Source organism: Corythoichthys intestinalis, chromosome 20 (genome assembly GCF_030265065.1).
Source record: "Corythoichthys intestinalis isolate RoL2023-P3 chromosome 20, ASM3026506v1, whole genome shotgun sequence".
Taxonomy (NCBI): Eukaryota; Metazoa; Chordata; class Actinopteri; order Syngnathiformes; family Syngnathidae; genus Corythoichthys; species Corythoichthys intestinalis.
Genome location: NC_080414.1, coordinates 35,875,024 through 35,890,806, shown reverse-complemented (window position 1 = coordinate 35,890,806; position 15,783 = coordinate 35,875,024). Strand labels below are relative to the sequence as shown.

General features: G+C 40.1%; 1 protein-coding gene across 1 annotated transcript in view; it reads left to right on the top strand.

The window, feature by feature from the left end:
- The window catches only part of LOC130908369 (matrix metalloproteinase-16-like), a 148,414-nt gene that overhangs the window by 94,590 nt on the left and 38,041 nt on the right, over positions 1–15,783 (top strand). Inside the window, exon 6 of the mRNA XM_057823737.1 lies at positions 9,091–9,308. Within this exon, the coding sequence (XP_057679720.1) occupies positions 9,091–9,308 (218 nt within the window). The remainder of the gene's footprint in view (positions 1–9,090; positions 9,309–15,783) is intronic.

Genomic DNA, 15,783 nt, shown 5'->3' with positions numbered 1-15,783 from the left:
CACGGCAATTCTTCTCTGTTCCCTCAGCAATTGGCCTCGTTCCCTTCATTTTTCACGTGGCAACTCACTGTTGAATCTAAATAAGGTCAGTGGTGGGACCTTGAGAGTTTAGCTCAAAGGGAAGTTGAGACTAAGACGAAAATTGGTGTCACAAAAGCAATGATCCATGGTGAGTTGGGACAAGACTGATGGCTGGGTATGAAAGACGGTGAGTCAGATGGTCCAAAAATGGAGAGAAATTGTGCAAAAGTGCCATTGCTGAAATTGAATTGGGGTGACTGGAATCGGATTTGGCTGTGATTTGCTCTCAAGTATGTATACCGCCTCTTGCCCAAGGTCAGCTGTGATAGGCTCCAGCTCACCCGTGACTTTAATGAAGATAAGTGCTATAGCTACATAGAAATAGGATGGGTGGACGTTATCAGAGGCAGGCAAGAGTCTCACGAGTGGAAATATCTTGATGCTATTTTACAAAGAAATGCCAGTTTTATATCTTACAAAAGTTGCTTGATATTAATTCCTGAATAATCAAACAATCCTATGCTTACTTCATGAACATCATGAAAAAAAAATGGCATTCTATCATTTAGACCAGGGGTGTCAAACTCATTTTGGTTCGCATGCCACATTCATGGCAATTAGCTCTCATGTTAATTTTTGGTCAAATTTGTGAACTCAATGGCCAGCATTGACGGCACAAAACATCCAATCCATTTTGACTGGATGGAATGTTCATTTACAGTCAAAATGTATTGAATGTCTCATGCCATCAGTGTCCCTGAAAGAAGAGCATCCAGTACCAGTCCTCCCAGACATCTATCATTGGAGATGGCAGCCACTCGGTTAATTTAGCATCACTTCTTTTAGGATAGTCACAGGTCCCTTCCTTGAAATACAGTGGTATGAAAAAGTATCTGAACCTTTTAAATTGTGTCACATTTCTGCATAAAATCACCATCAAATGTGATCTGATCTTTGTCAAAATCACACAGATGAAAATACAGTGACTGGTTTAACTAAAACCACCCAAACATTTATAGGTTTTCATATTTTAATGAGGATAGCATGCAAACAAAGACATAAGAAAAATAAGCAAGTGAACCCTCTGGCTAAGGAGACTTAAAGAGCAATTGAAACCAATTTTTACCAAACATTTTAAGTCAGATGTGTGCCCAAACAATGATTAATGGTTTAAAGCTGCCCTGCCCACTATAAAACACACACCTGGTAAGAATTGTCTTGATGAGAAGCATTGTCTGATGTGCATCATGGCTCAGTCAAAAGAGCTGTCTGAAGACCTGCGATTAGGGATTGTGGATTTGTATAAATCTGGATGTTTATCAGTCGACAGTCAGAGAAGTTGTCTATAAATAGAGAGAGTTTGGCACTTTTGCTTCTCTCCCAAGGAGTGGCCGTCCACCAAAGATGACGCCAAGAGTTCAGTGCAGTATACTCAGGGAGGTTAAAAAAGAACCCTAGAGTGTCTGCTAAAGACTTATAGAAATCACTGGCACATTCCAATATCTCTGTGTACACATCAACTATATGTAAAACTATGGCCAAGAATGGTGTTCATGGGAGGACTCAATGGAGAAAGCCACTGCTGTCTGAAAAAAACAAAAAGCATTGTTGTTCGTTTAATGTTTGCAAAAAGGCACTTGGACACTCCACAGAAGTTTTGGCCTAATATTTTGTAGGCCGATGAAACCAAAGTTGAATTGTTTGGGAGTAACACACAACGCCAAGTGTGGAAGAAAAATGGAACAGCTCACCAACATCAACACCTCATCCCCACCGTGAAGCATGGTAAAGGGTGCATCATGATTTGGGGCTGTTTTGCTGCCTCAGGGCCTGGACAACTTGCAATCATTCATGAAAGAAAGAATTCAAAAGTCAGGATGTTTTGCAGGAAAACCTGAGGCCATGTGTCAGACAGTTGAAGCTAAAAAGAGGGCGGATGCTGCAACAAGACAATGACCCAAAACACAGAAGTAAATCAACTTCAGAATGGTTTCAGAAGGACAAAATACACATTCTGGAGTAGCCAAGTCAAAGTCCAGACTTGAACCCCATTGAGATGCTGTGGCATGACCTAAAGACAGCAATTCATGCCAGACATCACAGGAATTTGCCTAAACTACAGCAGTTTTGTAGGGAAGAATGGGCCAAGATTAGTCCTGATCGATGTGCCAGACTGATCTGCGGCTACAGGAAGCGTCTGGTTGAAGTTATTGCTTCCAAAGCGGGGGCCACATAATATTAAATGTAATGGTTCAGTTACTTATGTTTCCTCCTTCTGTCATTGTTTGCATAATGTCATCATTAAAATATGAAAACCTTGTTTGGGTAGTTTTAGTTAAAGCAGACACTGTATTTTCATCTGTGTGATTTTGACAAAGATCAGATCACATTTGATGGTGATGTTAAGCAGAAATGTGAGAAATTCCAAAAGGTTCAGATACTTTTTCTTACCACTGTATTTATTTTTGGGGGGCATTTCAAAGTTACTTACTTTTCATTTGTGTCACTCCCTGTAGGTTTTGAGGCATTTTTAGGTAATTTCTTTGTTTACTCATTGGCTACTGTCTCATCGGCTTCTGTTTAGTTTCACGTAGTCAATGGCAGGCAATGAGTTAATTTTGCGTCACTTCCTTGTAATTTTAGGGTACAAGCAGGTCACTTCCTGTAAATTTTGGGTCATTTACTCCTGATTTTTGGGGCATTTCTCCGCGTGCTTCCTGTTTATTGGTCGCTTCCTTTTGATTTTGGGACATTTCAAGGCTACATCCTGTTGACATCCACCTAGAAACGTTTAATTAAAGCTTTAGCACTATTGTCACACTTAGCATTGAGATTGCACATTGTCACCTCTGCTTTACCATTCATTTTATTCTTCTACTTACTCATTCCACTGTACAAAAAGAAACATGCTGGAAAAAATGTTGCTTCTCTCCAGAAGCTGCCAATGTTCATATTTATGCTATAGCCAACGCAAAGGAGTTGTGTATAACACGTCTTGGAGTCATGTCTGATTCAATTTGCAGAACAAGTCCTCCAGGCTCCTTCCACACTAACAGGGTTTCTGTTTATTTTCATTTGACTGCCATGAGCGACTTATATTCATTTGTTACACTCTCTAAACAGTTCTGTCTTATCTTGATCACAAGCAAATACACCTCGAGAGTTGCCTTTTGGCATACGCTGTAAAACTAAGCTTGGACTGATAATGTTTCTAGTTGTGGAAAAAAAAAACAATAAAGCAGAACAAACATAGGCTTATATTCTGTTTGCCTTAGAGTGTACATAGGGCATACTCAATATTATACCTTATCATCAATTCAATAGAAATGCAGTGTATCACCAAAGTGAGTACACCCCTGCATTTCTGCAGATATTTAAGTATATCTTTCCATGGGACAACAATGACAAAAGGGCTCTTCGACACAATGAAAGGTAGTCTGTGTGCAGCTTATATAATAGTGTTAATTTATTTTCCCCTCAAAATAACTCAAAATATAGCCATTAATATCTCAACCCCCGGCAACAAAAGTGAGTACACCCCTTAGAAACTACATCCCTAAATGTCCAAATTGAGTACTGCTGGTCATTTTCCTTCCAAAATGTTATGTGACTCCTTAGTGTTACAAGGTCCAGGTGTGCATAGGGAGCAGGTGTGTTCAAATTTGTAGTGCAGATCTCACACTCTCTCATACTGGTCACTGAAAGTTCCAACATGGCACCACATGGCAAAGAACTCTCTGAGGATCTTAAAAGATGTATATTTGCGCTGCATGAAGATGGCCAAGGCGACAAGAAGATTGCCAAAACCCTGAAACTGAGCTGCAGCACAGTGGCCAAGATCATCCAGCGTTTTAAAAGAGCAGGGTCCACTCAGAACAGGCCTCGGTTTGTTCGTCCAAAGAAGCTGAGCGTACGTTCTGAGCGTCACATCGAAATGCTTTCTTTGAAAGATCGTCGCAGGAGTGCTGTCAGCATTGCTATCAGCATTGCTGCAGAGATTGAAGAGGTGGGGGTCAGCCTGTTAGTGCTCAGACCATACGCTGCACATCAAATTGGTGTGCATAGCTGTCACCCCAGGAGGAAGCCTCTTCTGAAGACAGTACACGAGAAAGCCCGCAAACAGTTTGCCGAAGACATGTCAACAAAACACATGGATTACTGGAACCATGGCCTATGGTCCGATGAGACGAAGATTAATTTGTTTGGTTTCGAAGGTCTCAAGCATGTGTGGCGGCGACCAGGTGAGGAGTACAAAGATAAGTGTGTCATGCCTACAGTCAAGCATGGTGATGGGAATGTCATGGTCTGGGGCTGCATGAGTGCTGCAGGTGTTAGATAGATACATTCCATTGAGGGAAACATGAACTCCAACATGTTCTGTGAAATACTGCAGCAGAGCATGATCCCCTCCCTCCAGAAACTGGGTCGCAGGGCAGTGTTCCAGCATGACAATGACCCCAAACACACCTCCAACAGCACTGCTTTACTGAAGAGGCTGAGGGTAAAGGTGATGGAGTGGCCAACCATGTCTCCAGATTTGAACCCAATAGAACTGTGGCCCTGGCCGTTTAATTACTGTTTTTTGAGAATTTCAGTCAGCTGATCGTCGCCTCCGCCAGCTGGCAACCAGAACATATTTGGGGGATCCTCAAGCGGAAGGTGAAGGTGTCAAATATCCGGCAGCTCCGCAATGTCGTCATGGAGGAGTGGAAGAGCATTCCAGTGACAACCTGTGAAGCTCTGGTCAACTCCATGCCCAGTGGTGGCCACACAAAATATTGACAGTTGACATGTTGTATGTTAATATAGACAACTTTCACTAAGGGGTGTATTCACTTTTGTTGCCAGAGGTTTACAGTAGATATTAATGACTATATTTTGAGGGGAAACTAAATTAACTCTATTATATAAGATGCACACAGACTACTTTTCATTGTGTCAAAGTGACATTTAGTCAGTGTTGTCCCATGAAAAGATATACTTATATATCTGCAGAAATGCGAGGGGTGTACTCACTTTTGTGATACACTGTAACCTTTCTGGCATATTTCACTTCTGTGGTTTGTAGTAATACAATAATACAGTGGGCCCGATTTGAGTTTTTTTCTGGCAGAATGATGTTGCCACTTTTACGCCTTTGAGTGTCCATCTGACTGTGATCGCCTCTATGATTACATAACTGCAGAGCGCTTTGCATCCTCTAATCTGGGATGTATTTCACAGGATTTAATTCAGTCAGTGAATGGAATCCTTCTCTTGTAAAACCAGAAGATCAGTTTTGTGGACTGGAAGATGTCTCTGCTTCTCATAATCCTCTCATCTGTCTGTCATTCAATTAGTTTGATGTATAGCCTGTCTTCCATCTGTTCCCTGTAGATTTCCTCTTTCCCTAAAACAATTGCTCTTTCAGTTTCCTAATCTGCTTTTCATTCACTCTTTCCATTAATAATCTGGGTCATTAGGGTTGTTTTAAATTCACTTTAATGGATTACAGAAATTCTACAGGAATAGGTAAGGTTACTCTTCATGAATGTGAATTGAAGGGGATATTACTTGTCATATTTGTGTCTCCATATTGTATTCATATATTCATACATCTTTTGAACTCGGTCAACGTCATATCCTCTTATTCACATTCACAGGGAATGTTATCCGTGCACCCTCATGTGTTCAATTATTTATGCTTGCAACCCACTCATGGTCCTCCTTTCTACTACTCTCTCTGTACTCACCATGTTTTATGTTAATCAATGTCAGCTCTCATGTTATTCATAAATATCAAGTAATGTCAACATTAGAGGTCGACCAATATGTATTTTTGAAAGGCCGAGCCGATCCGATATCTAAAAAAAAAATTCCAGCTGAGCGCTGTTATACTTCTTTTTAAAAAACATTTTTGAAGCACGTAGATTGTGAAAGGCAAGGAATTTTAGGAAATTGCTTGGTGTAAAAAAAGGTACACTGCTGGCCAAAAGTATTGGCACCCCTTCAATTTTGTCAGATAATGCTCAATTTCTCCCAGAAAATGATTGCAATTTCAAAAAATTAAATCACTATCATTTTACACAAAACTCAAAAAAGTGTTGGCACCCTTTGAAAAATTATATGGTGCTCTTCTAATTTGTGTAATTAACAGCACCTACAGTGCTTTGCAAAAGTATTCGGCCCCCTTGAATCTTGCAACCTTTCGCCACATTTCAGGCTTCAAACATAAAGATATGAAATTTAATTTTTTTGTCAAGAATCAACAACAAGTGGGACACAATCGTGAAGTGGAACAACATTTATTGGATAATTTCAACTTTTTTAACAAATAAAAAACTGAAAAGTGGGGCGTGCAATATTATTCGGCCCCTTTACTTGCAGTGCAGCAAACTCACTCCAGAAGTTCAGTGAGGATCTCTGAATGATCCAATGTTGTCCTCAATGACCGATGATGATAAATAGAATCCACCTGTGTGTACTCAAGTCTCCGTATAAATGCACCTGCTCTGTGATAGTCTCAGGGTTCTGTTTAAAGTGCAGAGAGCATTATGAAAACCAAGGAACACACCAGGCAGGTCCGAGATACTGTTGTGGAGAAGTTTAAAGCCGGATTTGGATACAAAAAGATTTCCCAAGCTTTAAACATCTCAAGGAGCACTGTGCAAGCCATCATATTGAAATGGAAGGAGCATCAGACCACTGCAAATCTACCAAGACCTGGCCGTCCTTCCAAACTTTCTTCTCAAACAAGGAGAAAACTGATCAGAGATGCAGCCAAGAGGCCCATGATCACTCTGGATGAACTGCAGAGATCTACAGCTGAGGTGGGAGAGTCTGTCCATAGGACAAAAATCAGTTGTACACTGCACAAATCTGGCCTTTATGGAAGAGTGGCAAGAAGAAAGCCATTTCTCAAAGATATCCATAAAAAGTCTCGTTTAAAGTTTGCCACAAGCCACCTGGGAGACACACCAAACATGTGGAAGAAGGTGCTCTGGTCAGATGAAACCAAAATTGAACTTTTTGGCCACAATGCAAAACGATATGTTTGGCGTAAAAGCAACACAGCTCATCACCCTGAACACACCATCCCCACTGTCAAACATGGTGGTGGCAGCATCATGGTTTGGGCCTGCTTTTCTTCAGCAGGGACAGGGAAGATGGTTAAAATTGACGGGAAGATGGATGCAGACAAATACAGGAACATTCTGGAAGAAAACCTGTTGGTATCTGCACAAGACCTGAGACTGGGACGGAGATTTATCTTCTAACAGGACAATGATCCAAAACATAAAGCCAAATCTACAATGGAATGGTTAAAAAATAAACGTATCCAGGTGTTAGAATGGCCAAGTCAAAGTCCAGACCTGAATCCAATCGAGAATCTGTGGAAAGAGCTGAAGACTGCTGTTCACAAAAACTCTCCATCCAACCTCACTGAGCTCGAGCTGTTTTGCAAGGAAGAATGGGCAAGAATGTCAGTCTCTCGATGTGCAAAACTGATAGAAACATACCCCAAGCAACTTGCAGCTGTAATTGGAGCAAAAGGTGGCGCTACAAAGTATTAACGCAAGGGGGCCGAATAATATTGCAAGCCCCACTTTTCAGTTTTTTATTTGTTAAAAAAGTTTAAATTATCCAATAAATTTTGTTCCACTTCACGATTGTGTCCCACTTGTTGTTGATTCTTGACAAAAAATTAAAATTTTATATCTTTATGTTTGAAGCCTGAAATGTGGCGAAAGTTTGCAAGGTTCAAGGGGGCCGAATACTTTTGCAAGGCACTGTATTACTTAACTGTGGCACATAACAGGTGATAGCCATAACTAAATCGCACTTGCAGCCAGTTAAAATGGATTAAAGTTGACTCAACCTCTGTCCTGTGTCCTTGTGTGTACCACATTGAGCATGGAGAAAAGAAAGAAGACCAAAGAAATGTCTGAGGACTTTAGATGCAAAATTTTGAGGAAGCATGGGCAATCTCAAAGCTTCAAGCCCATCTCCAAAGACCTGAATGTTCCTGTGTCTACCGTGACCAGTAGAGGTGGGAATTTTGGGGCACATAAAGATTCTTTACGATTACGATTCAGAGGCTCCGATTCGATTATAAATCGAATATTGATGTCAGTTCTGGTCAGATGAGACAAAAGTAGAGCTTTTTGGGAAAAGGCATCCACATAAAGTTTACAGGACAAAAAAAACGAGGCCTTCAAAGAAAAGAACCCGGTCCCCACAGTCAAACAAGGCGGAGGTTTCCTGATGTTTTGGGGTTGCTTTGCTGCCTCTGGCACTGGACTGCTTGATTGTGTGCATGGCATTATGAAGTCAGAAGACTACCAACAAATTTTGCATCATAATGTAGGGCCCAGTGTGAGAAAGCTGGGTGTCCGTCAGAGGTCATGGGTCTTCCAGCATGACAATGACCCAAAACACAATTCGAAAAGCACGAGAAAGTGGTTTGAGAGAAAGCACTGGAGACTTCTAAAATGGCCAGCAATGAGTCTAGACCTGAATCCCATAGAACACCTGTGGAGAAATCTGAAAATGGCAGTTTGGAGAAGGAACCCTTCAAATCTCAGACACCTGGAGCAGTTGGCCAAAGAAGAATGGTCTAAAATTCCAGCAGAGCATTGTAAGAAACTCAATGATGGATACCGGAAGCGGTTGTTCGCAGTTATTTTGTCTAAAGGTAGTGCTACCAAGTATTAGGCTGAGGGTGCCAATACTTTTTTCCGGGCCGTTTTTGGAGTTTTGTGTAAAATGATAATGATTGATTTTTTTTTTCCCTACTCTTGCATGTTTTTTTGATTGCAAGCAAAATAAATGAAGATATTACTACCAAAACATTGGTAATTGCTACCATTTTCATGGAGAAATTGAGCATTATGTGACAGAATTGCAAGGGTGTCAATACTTTTGGCCAGCAGTGCATGAACCCCAGTAAATTACAAATGAATTATTTAAAATAATTATTCAATGTGATTTCTTGATTTTTTTTTTTTTTAGATTATGTCTGTAGGAGTGGAAATTATCTATGAGTGATGCGGAATGTGTATTCTGATCATTTGACTTCATTCTCTCTAGGGCCTCCTGACAAGCTCCCACAGCCCACCAAGCCTTTGCCAACGGTGCCCCCTGCTCGTTCTCACCCCCCATCTGATCCACGCAAACCAGACAGGCAGACCAGACCTCCAAGGCTGCCTACCGGTGACAGACCATCTCACCCAAATTCTAAACCTAACATCTGTGATGGAAGTTTCAACACCTTGGCAATACTACGGAGAGAGATGTTTGTCTTTAAGGTAATGTAAAAAAAAAAAAGAAGAAAAGAAAAAAGAAGACACACACACGCAAAGGGATATTCAAGTTTTTTTTTTACTCTCAGAGAAGTCACAACCCTTAGCAAAAAGTATGGAATCACCAGCCTCGGACGAGCACTCACTCAGAAATTTTTATCATGTAGAACAAACTCTGATCAAAAGGTTGAAAAAATAATGAATTTGTCCAAAAGTGCAACTCTTTCGCATTCTGAAACACTAAAAGAAATGAATAAAAACATTGTGGTGGTCAGTAAATGTTACTTTAATTGAGCAGGTGCAGGGAAATATATATGGAATCACTCCATTCTGAGGAAAAAAATATGGAATGAGAAACAAACAAAGAAATAACAATCAAAACACAAGTTTAGTATTTAGTAGCACCACCTCTGGCTTTTATGACAGCCTGCAGTCTCTGAGGCATGGACTTGATGAGTATTCTTCATCAATTTGGTGCCAACTCTCTTTGATTGCAGTTGCCACATCATCCTTGCAAGTCGGCGCCTTTTTTTCAATTTCAACCACAGGTTTTCAATAGGGTTGAGATCTAGGCTATTTGCAGGCCATGACATTGACTGGATGAGTCTTCCTCAAAGGAATGCTTTAACAGTTTTAGCTCTGTGGTATGATGCATTACCATCTGGGAAAATGACAAACATATTTTTAATTGAAGGGATAAGAAATCTCCCCAGTGGCTTTGCCTGACATGCAGCCCCATATCATCAAGGACTGAGGGAATTTTGATGATTTCTTCAGGCAGTCATGTTTGTAAATCTCACTGGAACAGCGCCAAACAAAAGTCCCAGCATCATCACCTTGTCCAATGCAGATTCTTGACTCTTGACACCTTGTCAAATGATTCTTGACTCTTGAGAGATGTGTTTTGATTATTTTTTTTGTTTGTTTCTCATGATTCCATATTTTTTCCTCAGAATGAAGTGATTCCATATATATTTCCCTGCACTTTCTCTGTAAATTTAACATTTACTGACCACCACAATGTTTTTTTATTCATTTTTTTTAGTGTTTCTGAATGCTAAAGAGTTGCACTTCTGAACTACCGTAATTTTCGGACTATAAGCCACTACTTTTTTTTTCATTTTGAATCCTGTGACTTATAGTCCTGTGCGGCTTATTTGTTGATTAATTTGGGTTCAAAGGTAACACTTTATTTGATAGCGGTGTCATAACACTGTCATATGACCGTCATAATAAAGACATGACACTTTAATGGGCATTATTGAATGTTTATGTCATTAAGTGTCACTCGGCAAATTATGTCACTATCTCCATTTATGTCATGTCATAATTATGATTGACTAATGAAATAAAGTGTTAGCAAATACCATGAATAGCAACTAATGCAACAAATGGAAGAGTAACTGAAGAAATAATTAGCACAGAACATGAATTTTGATTGCTATTTATATCTGTAGCGCTGCAATGCATGCTAGGAGGCATGTTGGACGACATCCGTGTTGACAACAGGTGGCAGCAGAGGTTGACTATCTCCCCCAAAGGATCATTGATGGCCAAATGAAGATTTGCAGTCAAAGCTTCATGGTGGTTCATTCGATCTTATGACCAGTGCTTAATAAATGTAAATAATAAGGTGCCGGAACACAAAGTACATATGACGGCGCAGGGATGACGAGACGGGCACAGGCCCCGGAACAAACACAGAAAATGGTGCTGGAAACAACACGCAAATGCCCACTTGCCATGGTGTGAGATTTACAAACCTCAATTTCAGATTATATTCATGATATAAATGTTATAACAACAATTATTTATTGGACAACAACAATGTTGACAGCAGATGGTAGCAGAGGTTGACAGTCTCCCCCAAAGGAGTAGTGATGGCCAAGTGAAGCTTCTTGAAGCAATGAAGCTTTACAGCCAATTCATTCAAAGCTTCATGGTGGTTCATTTGATCTTATGACAGTCTTATGATGCAGCTGACAAATATAGTGGTACCAGTTAATGCCATAATACAGTAAGGACAGCTGCGGCTTATAGTCCAGTGCGGCTAGTCTATGAACAAAAGGCGTTTTCGTGCCAAATTTGGTGGGTAGCAGTTTATAGTCACGTGCGCCTAATAATGCCAAAATTACGGTAAGTCATTATTTTTTCAAGCTTTTCATCTGAGTTTGTTCTACTGTACATGATAAAATGTCCGAGTGAGTGCTCGTCCGAGACTGGTGATTCTATAGTTTTTGCTAGGGGTTGTATGTTCCTTTTTCACCACCACTTCAGCTATGCTACCTCGGTCATGTGAAGGAAATGAAATGTATCCTTGGTTGAACCTTGTGAGCCTAAGACCACAGCACCAAGTAGTAAGGAACAGAGACAAACCTTGAGGCAACACACAAAGCAGCCCTGTGTTCTGTACACAGTGGATAAAGGGTGTCTCTCATGCTTTATATGTGACTGTTTTGGGGGGGGGGGGGGGGGGGGGGTTATAAATAGTATTCATTTGTTAAATAAAAGTCTTTGGTCGCTAAGGGGAAGAGAAGACTTTCCATCTCCCTTTATACCAATTTATTTTTTATGGGCAAAGATAATCAATTCGGTTTAAAAACCCCTGTGTATTATGCATATAGAGTAGGCTAACTGCATAATTCACTGTAATCAATGCCCTAGCAGCCTGTGTTTATTTGATATTTTGAAATGATCTTCTTTTGACAGTGGATATCACTTTCTTTAGCATTTGTACTTTTGCTCCCATCATGACTCCGGGCTGCTTGCTTGTGATGAAAATGGTGGGACATCTTTATAACTCTGATGGTTTCGATAGAAAAATGGGAGAGGAGCGGAGTGAATATGATGCAACAAATATTTGCAGGGATTGAAGAGGTGGGGGGTCAGCCTGTTAGTGCTCAGACCATACACCGCCCTCTACATCAAATTGGTGTGCATGGCTGTCACCCCAGGAGGAAGCCTGCAAACAGTTTGCTGAAGAAATGTCAACAAAGCACATGGATTACTGGAACCATGTCCTATGGTCTGATGAGACGGGTGGGCTTTCATGTGTACCATCTTCAGAAGAGGCTTCCTCCTGGGGTGACAACCATATTACTGGAACCATGTCCTATGGTCTGATGAGACAGGTGGACTTTCTTGTGTACCATCTGCAGAAAAGGCTTCCTCCTGGGGTGACAACTAGGGTTGTTCCGATCATGTTTTTTCGCTCCCGATCCGATCCCGATCGTTTTAGTTTGAGTATCTGCCGATCCCGATATATATATATATTTTTTTTGCTTCCGATTCAATTCCAATAATTCCCGATACGTTTTCCCGATCATATACATTTTGGCAATGCATTAAGAAAAAAATGAATAAAACTCGGACGAATATATACATTCAACATACAGTACATAAGTACTCTATTTGTTTATTATGACAATAAATCCTCAAGATAGCATTTGCATTATTAACATTTTTACTGTAAGAGGGATCCACGGATAGAAAGACTTGTAATTCTTAAAGGATAAATGTGACTCTGTATATTGTGACTAAATATTGCCATCTAGTGTATTTGTTGAGCTTTCAATAAATGATACTGTAGCCATTTAACTGAAGTACAACCATGACTGTGCGTAGTGGTACCAATTGATATATCTTCTCTGCGTTGGGAAATAACATAGGGTGTTAAGAAAAAGATCAATTACTACCTTTCTCGGGGTTTGGATATTAATGGCTATATTTTGAGTTATTTTGAGGGGAAAATAAATGAACTCTATTATATAAGCTGCACATAGACTACTTTTCATTGTGTCAATATGTCATTTTGTCAGTGTTGTCCCATGAAAAGATGTACTTGCTTAAATATCTGCAGAAATCGAGGGGTGTACTCACTTTTGTGATACACTGATTTTTTTTTTTAATTTCCAAACAAATTTAAATTGTGCACAGGGATTTCAGGGTAATAGAAAATTGCTGGGATGGCTTTCAATGTTCAATGTATCTGGGAATCTACTTGTTTTTTTTTTTTAATGGTTCCAAATGTACTGTGACTTTGACAATCTGTGCTTTTACAGTATTTGGCTTTTGAAATGGTTTATAAGATTTCTTGGCGGAGCTCTCTGTTCCTAGTGGGAGTATAGGATGCTGGGGTGGGGAAAAGCACTTTTTCTCTTTTATTAAGTCAAGCGGATTCAGAAAGGTCAGATTTCAGAGTTAAATCTGTTTTCAATTACTTGGCTGTTCCTTATACTAAAGAAAATGTGGAGCAGTTGTAATCTACGGAGGCTGTTGGTTTAAATTGAGTGAAGCATAGGACCGGTGAAAAAACGGTGAAGGTTAGGGAGAGAGAACAAGATTAACAGGAAAGAAAAGGGAGTAGTGCCCAGCTAGAGTGCGGTCCCAGGGAAACAATTGGATTAGATAGTGAGAGAAAAAGAGCAACAGAGTTTCTCTTTAATCAGCTAGCTTTCTTTGTGTGTGTTTTTGCATCCCGCTCAATAACAACTCAAAATCTCTTTTTGCGCAGACTGTGTATAATGTGTTCAAAAGATGGGTGGTTTTCAGCCAAAGGGTAGGACCTTATGAGCGAGTTGAAATGGCTTTCCCAGATGGGTCTCCCCTAACACTCGTTTCGGAATCAAGTTTCATTCCTCATCAAAAAGACACACCTTTCACTCCAAAATGAAATGGGAGAATCTGAGATTTCTAATGCTCCCAACATTCACATGCACGCAACTTCTGTGTGCATTGCAACAGATGTGCAATCCAGGAAATCTCCCAAAGCATGTGGTGGGTCCTACGCGCACTTTGATGTGAAAATCAATGGAAACAGCATGGTCGTAAATATATGGTTTCCGATTTTATACATCATGTTCGACAATGGGAAACTGCCGGATGCTATATTGTAGGGCTGCAGTCAATGGGCGTCACTAGACCTAGTACAATACTGGGGCACAGCGGGGAACTAGTGAGAAAGCAATTTTTTTTCGTATCAGAAAAACTTAGAACATATACTTCATAATGATATTGACAGGTCTGATTCCACCTTCACTGTGCCACGCCTTAAAGTAAGGGGCCATCCCACAATCCACTTCAGTTATTCGCAGTCGGTCGCAGCGACACATGCAGCGATCCAACGCCGCAGTACGAAAGCTATACCGCATACAAACAGGAAGGATTGTGTCAGGAGTGATTCGTTCGAGGATTCAAGGTAATTATTATATGTTTCGTCTTTTCACAAGAATTTTCAACGTAAAAAGCTCTTTGTTGTAAGGCTGTTGCCACATTGTCTAACAGACTAGCATCATTTTTAGACATATTTACACAAAATAAATGCCAACTGCACAGTATTTTGCTCTTTTAACAAAAAATCGAGATTGTTTTACGTCGATATCTATAAAAAGTTCGGGGATTTGAGCATTTATTCACAAGAATTTTCAACGTAAAAAGCTTTGTTGTAAGGCTGCCGCTACATTCGACTAACAGACTAGCATCGTACTTCGACATATTTACGTAAAAGAAATGCTAATTGCACATTTTTTTGCTATTTTAACAAAGAATCAAGACTGTTTTACGTCCATATCTATAAATAATTCAGGGATTTAAGCATTTATCACAAGAATTTTCACCAGAAAAGCTGTTTACGTAAGATGGCCGCCGCATTGACTAACAGACTAGCATCGTACTTCGACATATTTACGTAAAATAAATGCTAACTGCACGTTTTTTTTTTTTTTTTTTTTTGCTTTACCAAGGCTGTTTTGCGTCCCAAACTATCCATATCTAAAGAATTCAGGGATTTCAGCATTTTTTCACAAGAATTTTCAACGAAAAAATCTTTTTTTCTGTGGATACACTTGGTCAGCTTTGACGACCATGGGCCTTGACATGTGCTGTATTGCCAACAGTAACCTTGGAAACGGTGGTCCCAGCTCTTTTCAGCTAATTGACCAACTCCTATCGTGTAGTTCTGGACTGATTCCTCACCTTTCTTAGATTGTTGAGACCCCACGAGGTGATATCTTACATTGGGCTCCACTCCGATTGAGATTGTTTAGCGTCTTCCATTTTCTAATAATTGCTCCAACGGTGGATCTTATAATCATCAAGCTGCTTGGGAATTGCTCCGTTGCCTTTTCCAGGCTTGTGGAAGTGAACAATTTTGTCTTTGGACAGCTCTTTGGTCTTTAACATGTTACAAGTTTGAGTCTTACTGATTGTATGGGGTGGACAGGTGTCTTGATGCTGCTCTCGACCTCAGAAGTACTGATTCAGGATAATACATGTAGTGGAGGTGGACTTTTAATAGGCGGGCAGGGTCAGAATTCTAGCTGCTAGACAGGTGTTTAAATACAGCTGCAGCTGCATCACGCAAATAAATTGTTAAAAAAATCATGCATTGTGATTTCTGGATTTTTCTTTCTAGAATATCTCTTATACAGTGAACATGCAGCTACAATGAAAATTTCTGAGTCGTCCATGATTTCTAAGTGAA